The 10,226-nt window shown below is 39.1% G+C and overlaps 1 protein-coding gene across 4 annotated transcripts; it reads left to right on the plus strand.

The window, feature by feature from the left end:
* The first annotated feature begins 491 nt into the window (after positions 1 to 491).
* On the plus strand, positions 492 to 10,117 carry LOC135584184 (two-component response regulator-like PRR73). 4 transcript variants are annotated; one of them, XM_065119541.1, is made up of 9 exons: positions 492 to 835; positions 1,135 to 1,607; positions 3,998 to 4,159; positions 4,270 to 4,403; positions 4,626 to 4,784; positions 6,972 to 7,155; positions 7,235 to 7,661; positions 7,743 to 8,487; positions 9,756 to 10,117. In XM_065119541.1, the coding sequence occupies exons 2-9, from the start codon at positions 1,238 to 1,240 to the stop codon at positions 9,861 to 9,863; spliced, it is 2,289 nt and encodes a 762-aa protein (XP_064975613.1). In that variant the 5' UTR covers positions 492 to 835; positions 1,135 to 1,237; the 3' UTR covers positions 9,864 to 10,117. The 4 variants fall into 4 exon arrangements, with proteins under 4 accessions (XP_064975613.1, XP_064975612.1, XP_064975611.1 ...); XM_065119540.1 differs by having other exon boundaries at positions 492 to 742; XM_065119539.1 differs by having other exon boundaries at positions 492 to 670.
* The last annotated feature ends 109 nt before the right edge of the window (positions 10,118 to 10,226 follow it).

Consider the following 10,226-nt stretch of genomic DNA (forward strand, 5'->3'; position numbering starts at 1 on the left):
TATATATATATATATATATATATATATATATATATTTATTGCCTGCAAACAAAAAGTATAAATGCTATTGGATCTTCCTGGCTTTAATTTATGAAATAATGGGGCGTTTCTGCAAAACTTCCGGAGATCCGTTTCCGCCGTCGTGGACAAGTAAACACCGTTACTTCGACGTTATGATTTTTATTCTTCCGCTACTGGTCCCCTCAGTCCCCGAAGACCCATACCGCCCTCCCATCGCTCTCTCTTTTCCGAACGAGGCAGCCAAAGACGTTGCGGTAAGCTGACTCGGCAACTTCCCGCACCGTCACACGTGGCCGATACACGATCGGGACGGATGCGCACGGGGCGCGTCAGCTCGCGGCTTTTGATCTCGTCCACGTGTTACGCCACGACGGGTTCATTCATCATCCGACGTGGAATCCATGGTCTGTTGCCCACCTCCACTTGTTCCATGTCATCTCCGTGGAGGCCCTAAAATCTCTCTCTCTCTCTCTGCCTCGACGCTTCCGGCTCGGATGTCATCGTCTTCCCCCACTCGGACTTAATTGCGCTCTGAAGCACTCGGCCATGGCGCTTCCCCCCCCGACCGTGACTTGAGATTTAGATTCCCCAAGAGGACGAGCCAAATCCATTCCTTCCCCAAAACGTATCTGTTTTGGGATTTCTGGAGGTGCTGGTTAGATTTTCGGGAATGGGTTCCTGAGCCTTTCTGTGGGATTCTCCATTCTGATCGAGGGTTGACGTACTCGAAATCTGATACGTTTTCTTTGTTCTTGTCGGCGTTGGTTGAAGCTGATGTGAATTCCTCTCGATTTGGATTCTTTGCTCATGAAAGGTCTTATTCCGTCGGGATCTTTGTTCCTTGTGGTTCTCGATTAGTTATTTGGGGTTTTTTTTGTCGGTATTTCTGTTGATTCGTTATCTGGAGCCGTGAATCGTTGGACCGTTTCTTTTTTAATGCACGCCTTGATTCGTTTCTTCAATAATTGTATTTATTTGCAGGTAAATATACTGTTTTACTTGGAATATTTGTTCTATCATTTACTGATTTGGGGATGACTTTGATCTGTAGGGCTTCGAGTTCCGTTCTTTGGTTCTCACGCACAAAATATTTTCTTGTGGTTTCTGATGTAGGTATTGTTTAGCTGAGTTTGCATATGTGCACATTCCATTGTTGGACAATCGAGGGGATACGACTGGTTCAGCCTAGTGCTATTCTCGATCGTGAGTCTGGTTGATGGCAGGTTCCCATCGTAGGAGCCACGATGGGGTTGGAACCAAGGGGCAGGCGACCAGTAACCATCAGGATCAGAACGGGCACAAGGAAGTCAGGGATGCCACGGCTGGGGAAGGTCAAGGACTCTCGGAAGAAGATGAGTACAAGATCAATGTCGTGGTCGGAGATCTGAACAATAACCAGATAGCGGATGTCGCACAGCCTTCACAACAGTGTGGTGATCCCCAGAAGCAGCAGCAACAGCCGCTGGGGCCAATCGTCCGCTGGGAGAGGTTTCTTCCCATCAGAACACTTAAGGTTTTGCTTGTGGAGAATGACGACTCCACCCGTCAAGTTGTCAGTGCATTGCTCCGCAACTGCAGTTATGAAGGTAATCATTCCATATTCAATTGGTGTTACATCAACGGATTGTCTTGCTTCTACCACAGTAGATGAACAATCTACTTCAACCAAAAGAAGTAGATGAACAATCTCCACAAGTCAACCCTTTCCTACTCGAGCCTCTCCTCACACTCAAAAACTAAATCGACTTCTGATAACAAATGTCACGACCCTAGTTTGATGGGCTAATTGGCCCATCAATTTCGTTTGACCTAAACCATCGGTCAAAATACTTAAGCTGAAATTGATAATAGTACATTTATCATACCCTTATAAGTCAATCTTAGTTTTGCTCACTTCCGATGTGTGGGACTAATCGGTGTGTTATACTTGTGGCCTTACCACACCTTGTAATACTTTGTCAACGTGCATCTACTTTCCGTTTTGTTGTTTATTTTTCTCTTTTTGTTATGTCATTTTGCCTTGCTTGCTTATGAATCATTTTTCCCTAGTGGGATTGATCATTAAAGTCTAGAATAATGAAAATTATTTTTTTTATCACAGTGATCTTAGACAAAAGATTAAATTCATTTAATGTTCAAGCCTATGATGGACTTTTTATCATAATAGTAAAGAAGGCCTGCGTTGGTGGGAGTGTTGAGTTGTGGGCTTCCTTTTTGGTAGAGTTGGACATTAATCTTGATTTTGGCTCTTTTCTGTTCATCTCATGCATATTTCACCAAACAATATAAATTCACCCTGATATGGATCGTTATCTAATGCTTGTCAACCTTTGGTTTAAACTATTGTCTTGCATTAAGTTCCACACAAGTCCATTATTTCATCTTGCTTTCACTTGAGAGGGGATGTTAGAGCTCATATGTTGTGTTATACCTCTTTTAGGAATATTGGTTATCCGGCACCCACTAGAAACTTCTGGACTGGTTGTGGGCCAGGTCAACATACATCCAATGTGGATCCCATTTAACTGATATTTCTTATGGAGATTTCTACTCGGAACCCCTTTTTACTATTTACAACTTCATCTTAAGAACTTTTAATATTCCTAAAATATCCCCTGCAAATAGATGTAATTACCCTCTTTTTCCTCCTCTTCCTCCTCCTCTTTTTCTTCCTCCTCTTCTTTTGCTCCTTTGTCATTATCGCCCTCATTGTCTCTCCCTTCCAATGTTGCTGCTGCTGCCCCTACTCCCGAAATGGCCTCAGGAAGCATCTCCTCCTCTTCTCCTTACCCGGCCTGACATCGCTGGCGAGCGGCCAGCGGCGTTAAGCAGTGTGGTAACAAAAGGGTAACATTGGTAATCGAGAGGTTGCAAATAGTAAAACTGTCTCTTTTTTTAAGGGGTTTCCAATAGCAAAAAGGGGATTGCAAATAGCAAGCTTCTTTTTTATAACTGATGTAAGCCATATGCTTGTCTTTTTTGCCATTTACGTATATAGGATGTTATAATTAGCAAGGTTCGTCGTACCGTACCGTACCGTACCGATGTTTTGACCCGGGCTCGGTATGATACGGTACAGGTGTACCGGGCGGTACATCAGGGTGTACCGAGCGGTACACCTTGGTGTATCGAACAATTTTAAATTTTTTCATACTGTAGCAGTACTATACTATAGTACTGTAGTACTGTAGCGGTACCAGATGGTCCGCGTACCAGTATGTACCGCCCGGTATGGGCGGTACGCTTCGGTATGGCAGACCTTGATAATTAGAGCACTACTAGGAATGGTGGTGTATTTAGATTCTGGTCTAACCCTTCTTTTCTGCAGTATCCAGCTGGTTTATTCTCATTTATTCCAATCTGCTTCTTAAATCAGTTTGTTAAATTTGTGTGGTTATAATGATGACTCCAATTATGGACTTAAAATTACATTCCTAAATTCAATTTTGCCCTTTTTTGGTGGACCAGTGAAACCTGGACCTTGCCTGAGTCCCCATGAGATTTCAAAAGCAACCTGGACTCAGAATTGACCTTGGCATAAACTGCAGGGACTGAGGTCCAAAATTCTATGTGCTCCATGCAAGGGTGGCTGGTAGTGGTACATGTGCCTGACTTGATGGTCTTGCAATAGAATTTATAGGGTTAAGTGCTCTCTGTGTTTGCATGTAGAAATGACAAATAGTACTATATTAAATGGCAATATACTCCTGAAAAGTTTCCTATCAAATCTTTATAATCAGTTTGGCATTCCTGCTTATAATATTCTCATAAGATATACATATAATTTGGATTATCAAATGCTCTTACTTAATTCAACACCCATTCAGTTACAACTACAATTAATGTTTGAAAAAACATATGATGGCTTCAATATTATCAGGGATCACTCTATTTAATAATAAGAAATCTCCTGGTTTGATCAGTTTGATGGGCTTGGGACATTTCTTGACCTAAAGCTTCTTCTTTTTTTTAACAGTTACTGCTGTTGCAAATGGTCTACAAGCATGGAAAATATTACAGGATTTAACTAATCATATCGACCTTGTCATAACTGAGGTTACCATGCCCGGTTTAACAGGCATTGGTCTTCTGAGCAAGATCATGAGCCATAAAACTTGCAAGACTATTCCTGTGATCAGTGAGTATTATTCTTGTATCATGTTATTAAAATAACATCTTTTGAATGTGTTCATAAATTATTCATGCTTCATACTTTTAACTGCTTCACTTTATGAGCTTTATGTGCAGTGATGTCATCAAATGATTCCATGAATACAGTCTTTAAATGTCTGTCAGAAGGTGCAGTTGACTTTTTACTGAAACCTATCCGGAAGAATGAGCTTAAAAATCTTTGGCAGCATGTATGGAGGAGATGCCACAGTGTAAGCTACTATGTTTACCGATAATTTCAATACGGCATAGGTCAAGATGAGTCATCATATATATTATCATCATTAGTATCTTCAATCTATAATGGATCAAGAAGGCCTTTGGTAGTGGTTCACTCACGTGTGGACTTTTTGTTCTCTCTCCTTTGTTGCTTGTATAAGCTAATCCTTCTCCTGTGTTTGCTATCTAGTTACACCAACTTTGCTTTATTGCAGTCCAGTGGTAGTGGAAGTGAAAGTGGCATCCAAACCCAGAAATCAGTTGAGTCAAAGAGTTCTGATGACTCTAACAATAGCACTGGAAGCAATGATGATGAGAATGCTAGTGTAGGGTTGAATGCAAGAGATGGCAGTGATAATGGAAGTGGAACTCAGGTGAACCTTTCACCTAAGATTTTTCACTTATTTTCTTATTTTTTAATTAGGAAAGCATAAAATATAATATTTGTATCATGGTTCGCATCACCGATCCATACCAGAATACCGACCAGTTGTTGGTATGATATGTATCGAGTTGTATCGAGCGTACCGACATATGGTACACTAGGATGTACCAATGTACCGCCCATACTAGTCATCTATTAGACCAGTACGTACCACCCATATTGAGCGGTATGCTTCGACATGTCAAACCTTTATTTGTATGATTACTAATAAATGTTTAATGCATCCAAATTGTCTTATGCTGCAGTTTCAATTTTATTAGGAACAATACACTTTCTTTTTTGAATGTGGCTTTTTTTGTTGATATCCAAAGTTCTGAACATACACATGGTTCTAGTGCTACTATTAACTTTGTGGGTAACAACTGGAAGTTCAAGAACCTAGAAATGCTATACTGCTGTATTTTCATCTCTATTTGTCCAACCTGCCTGTTCCTTAAGTTCAGTGACATTATTTGGTTCATTAATTTTCTTCATTCAAAGCAAAGAACCCACCTTAATCATAATTTGCAAGCATCAGAATTGTTATCTTGTAAACAAGTTATGAGTGGAAGATTTCATTATCTTGTTGTTTTCACTTCTGAAATGAGCAATGGTGCATTCGTAATATGATCCATTGACATCTTAACTTGCTCATACATAGCATAACAATCAGGTTTCACTTGGTGACAAGCCTTTCTGAAGTACTCAAACAATTGATACTACAGATTAGATCTATCTTTTCAGATTGTTAGGTCCAGTGGCATTATGCTGAAAGTACAAAAAGAATACAGCAATCTGTATCGGATAGAGCAATCTGTTGGAGGATCATTGACTGGATCTACCAACGAATATTAGGATTTTCTTTGGTGTGTTTATTTATTTATTTTTGGGTGTGGGACATAAACAAGTCTCTTTGAGTATCAGAGATCTCCCTTTTATCTAATCCATGGCTGTACCATCAGCATGCATAATCAGTAATTTATTCATTTCCGTTTGTCCACCCTTTTAATAGAGCCTTTTATTCTAGTATCATCGGAGTGTGATGATCACAAAGATCAGAATCTTCCTAAATCGTTTATGATATTTATCTAGCTTAGAGAAATCATTGCTCATATAGGTACCTAATATGTAGTGTATGTGGGCCATACCATTGTTTTTCCTGCTTCTCTTATAGGATATTCTTAAGAAAAACCAAGAAGAAAAGGCGATCAAGCTAGTAGACTAGCTCAAAAGGTAAAGAAGTGTTGTTTTCTAAATAAATAGAACTTCCTGGTATGTTTTCTCACATTGAAGACCTTGATGTGTCTCATTCCATCTAAAGTTGGATTAATCATTAATTAAAAATTTTCATATATACCCCTGCAAAACACCAGAAGTATCAAATTAATCCCTCCAAACTTCAAAATGTCAAACATATCCCATAAAATTTGTAGTTTATCAAATACATCCCTCCCATCAGCTACCTTTAGTGAGTGTTGCTCGAACATTAGCTAAATGCAGGTGAGGGATGAATCAAATATGGGATAACCCTTGTACTTTCAACTTAGCAAGCAACCTCTTTTTTCTTCTTACCCCTTCCAAACTTGATCCTGACCAAGTCTTTTGCAGATGCAAATTCTCCTTAAACTTGATTGCAATGACAAAAGGTTATCGAAGCTTCATATCAAGCACATTGTGATGAGAAAATGAGTGGCAGAGATGAATGATTTTATGGAGTGAAGCCGAGAGGTGCTTGCCGTTCATAAAAAGTGGACCAGACTATATGAGACATTTATTTAAGTCAGGCCATTAAGGAATTAAGAAATCAGAAATGATCATTTCACCAGTTGTAGGATCATACTTGAGCCCCATAAAAGTCAAAGCAAGCATTAGGCTAGCAGTCAATGATCAGATGAACATATTAGATAAAATTTTCACTTTTGAAGGGATAGTATGTTATTTTGAAGTCCGGATGGATTAATAAGACATTTGACTGTTTTGAAGGGATATTTGTGAAAAAAAATCATCATTAATTGGCAGAACTTTTTGAATGAACAAGTGTCGTCGCCTTTCTTTTGCAACTTCCCAACATTACTTTCAGAAATAAAGGCTTCCATACAGAACAAATGCTTGACAAGATTCTAACTTTGACATGCAGAGCTCCTGGACAAAGTTTGCTGCAGAAGTTGACAGCCCCCAACCTATGTGTCCTTCGTATCGGTTAGCAGATCCACCTGACAGTACTTGTGCACAGGTCATTCTCCCAACAACTGAAACCTTCTGCAAAGATCAGGTTCCTACATCTGCCAATAGTGACAACCAGGGTAAAAAGGAACTTCCTGGTAGGCTAATGTTTCTTCAAAGATAACTAGATTCTTGCACTGTTTCCAGTGTTTTTGTTAACCCTGTTCTGTTCCTTAGATGATTGCATGATCAAAGACTTGGAAATTCGAGTACACAGGACCCTAGAAATGCAATATGAAACTCATCAAATTGAGCAGGACTGTATCAAGCTAACAAACACAAAAGCGGGTAACTTGTCTGAAACGGACCCCAAGATTAAGGGATGTTTAGGTGCTCTTTGCAACAATGTGTTGGATGAGCCAAGTTCTAATCCGATTGGTGCGACTGCCAATAGCTCAGATACTCGATTGCTGACCACGGTTATTCAGGCTCCTAGTGGCTTCTCAAAGTTCTCAGAAGGCCAAGACAAGATTAATTACACCTCTGTGGATCTACCATCCCTTGAGCTGAGTTTGAAGAGACTGAGATCGATTGGTGAGAGCAGAACTGCCACTCAAGTTGACCGCAATGTTCTAAGACATTCAGATATGTCTGCATTCTCAAGGTGCAAGAAACAGATATTAATTATTTTTTAATTTTTATTCCTTTTATAAATAAAATATTCTAACTGCTCTAACTGTTCAAGATATCACACATCTTCTGCTTCTAATCAAGCTCCTACTGGATGTGGACAAAGCTGCTCTCCACTTGATAACAGCTCAGAAGCAATTAAGACAGAGTCCACATACAATGTAATCTCTACTTCAAATGCGGCTCCCTTGAAACAAGGTTCCAATGGCAGTAGTGATAACAATGATATGGGATCCACTACCAAGAATGTCTTCACAAAACCCTCAGCTTTTCATCCGGTGCAGTTTCAAGCCTCAGAAAGTCAGGAGCCTGCACAACAGAATGTGGAAAATGTGACAATAGCTTCAGCCACAGGTCAATCAAGGGAGATTCAGCATCAAGCTCAGGCTCAACATCATCATCACCACCACTATCATCATCACCACCACCATATTCACAATGTGCAGCAGCACAAACCACAGCCACCAAAAACTCACAATGATTTGCCACTCAATAACAGGGCAGGATCTGCACAACAGTGTGGGACTTCCAATAGGCTGCTTGAGGGTGATGCTGCAAATTATAGCATAAATGGAAGCAATTCAGGCAGTAATCACAGTAGCAATGGGCACAATGGAAGTCATACGGTTATCCAAACTGGAGGATTGAATATAGAGAGTGCTAATGGTATTGCAAACCAAAGTGGACCTGGAAGTGGGAGTGGCAGTGGTAGTTTAATAGATGAGAATCGGTTAGCTCAACGAGAGGCTGCCTTGAAGAAGTTTCGACAGAAACGGAAAGAAAGGAATTTCGGAAAGAAGGTAACTTGCTTTGTTTGGTATTACTAAATTTTCTTTTGAGGGCATATTGTGATCCTTGAACATGAACTGTATGCATCCCAATATGAAAGAGCAGTTCAGTGTGCTAAATTTACGTTTATGTTATCATATTTAAATTTGTCAGCCAGCCTTTGACTAACAGAACCAGAAAATAAAATAAACATAAAAGCAACAGTGAAGCAAATAAAAAAATGACGAGCAAGCAAAAAAAGTGAAATTCAGAATTCTGTTTAAATTTTTTCTTTGAGGATCATAACAAGGGACCTCACTGGTTCTTTTCTAGTTTGATCATGGGGAATATAGGATTTAATTAAAGGAACTGACCAAGACATATGTTGCTTACAAAATTGTACGTGTAGTTTACAATACTTGTTGGATCGGTATGTACTGACTGCTATTTACCTTATTTACTGGTTTGATCAAGTACCAAAAGCAGACCATACAGCTTGATCTACATTGTATATCACATATTATATTATTAATTTATTTAGCGAACAAGAATTCAGTATTTTTGTAGCATACATGTCAATGGATTATTAGAATGGCTATGGTACTAGTATTTAAGACCTTTGTTATAAGTACATGTGGGGGCCTCATCTAGTGTCATGTCTTTGTGTTTTTTGGTTATTTATGAAGTTGGGTAAATATAATTATATGCTTCCTATTCTGAAATTCAACTATGCTGCCTCTTTTGATGCAAATGAACTCTGTTGGTAAATATATGGTTACAACTTACAACAACAGAAGTAACCATCTGGAGTCTTTAAAAAAGGTAGACTAACATAAAAGGGAAACGTAGTACTTCAGAGAAGAACATGGGATTTAAACAGTTGCTTTGGTGATTCTAATTTTCTAAGGATAGCATGCTGAATCTCAACTGTCATTGAAAATATTATTGCTTTCTTACTTTAATCACAATGTATACAGGATTGGCATTGGATTATGCATATTGTTTTCCGGACCTTCTATTTTTCATCTTCCTTCAAGTGACTACTATTTGTTTTCTCTTGTGTGTGTTAAGGAGTGACAAACTTGCAAAAATGTTTACTTAAGTAGGATAAGCTTTATAAAGGAGAACCTCGATAACATGTACCAAATATTTCTGATTGCTGTGGCGCCTGCTTGCTTTTCAGCATCATAATTGGTCATTGATCTAATCTTCAAGCAATGTTTTGCCATAATTTTTCTATTTAAGTGTGCCTTATAGAAATTACAGTTGAAAGTGGAATTTTGTTGGTTTTGGTTACTAGGTCCGCTACCAAAGCAGGAAGAGACTTGCAGAGCAGCGGCCACGTGTTCGTGGACAATTTGTTCGGCAATCTGTGCAAGAACAAAGCAGCCAAGATGCAGATAGATAACCACCATGCTTGTGGTTGTCGGGGCTTCGTAAGTATTAGAAAGTAGGCATTTGAAATTGCTTGATGAAGAACAGTTGATTGATGGATAGTTTCCAGTTAAATGATGTGAGAACACTAGATAGAAATGACTTTTATGTATTGTACCAGTAACAATCACATGTGTGTATGTTTCTTTTTTTGCCTCTTTGTAAACCCTGGAGAGGTATCGATCAGCTATACTAAGTAACTGCATTCCTAAATGGCTTGAATTTGTAGTTTCATGCTGTCAAAACTTTTGCCATATCATGGACTCTTTACTCTGGGAACTAATAAGCTAACTTGTCTAGTATGCCAAGCATACTATTCCTTGGTTGAACTAAATAT

This window comes from Musa acuminata, chromosome BXJ2-8, assembly GCF_036884655.1.
Source record: "Musa acuminata AAA Group cultivar baxijiao chromosome BXJ2-8, Cavendish_Baxijiao_AAA, whole genome shotgun sequence".
NCBI classification, from domain to species: domain Eukaryota; kingdom Viridiplantae; phylum Streptophyta; class Magnoliopsida; order Zingiberales; family Musaceae; genus Musa; species Musa acuminata.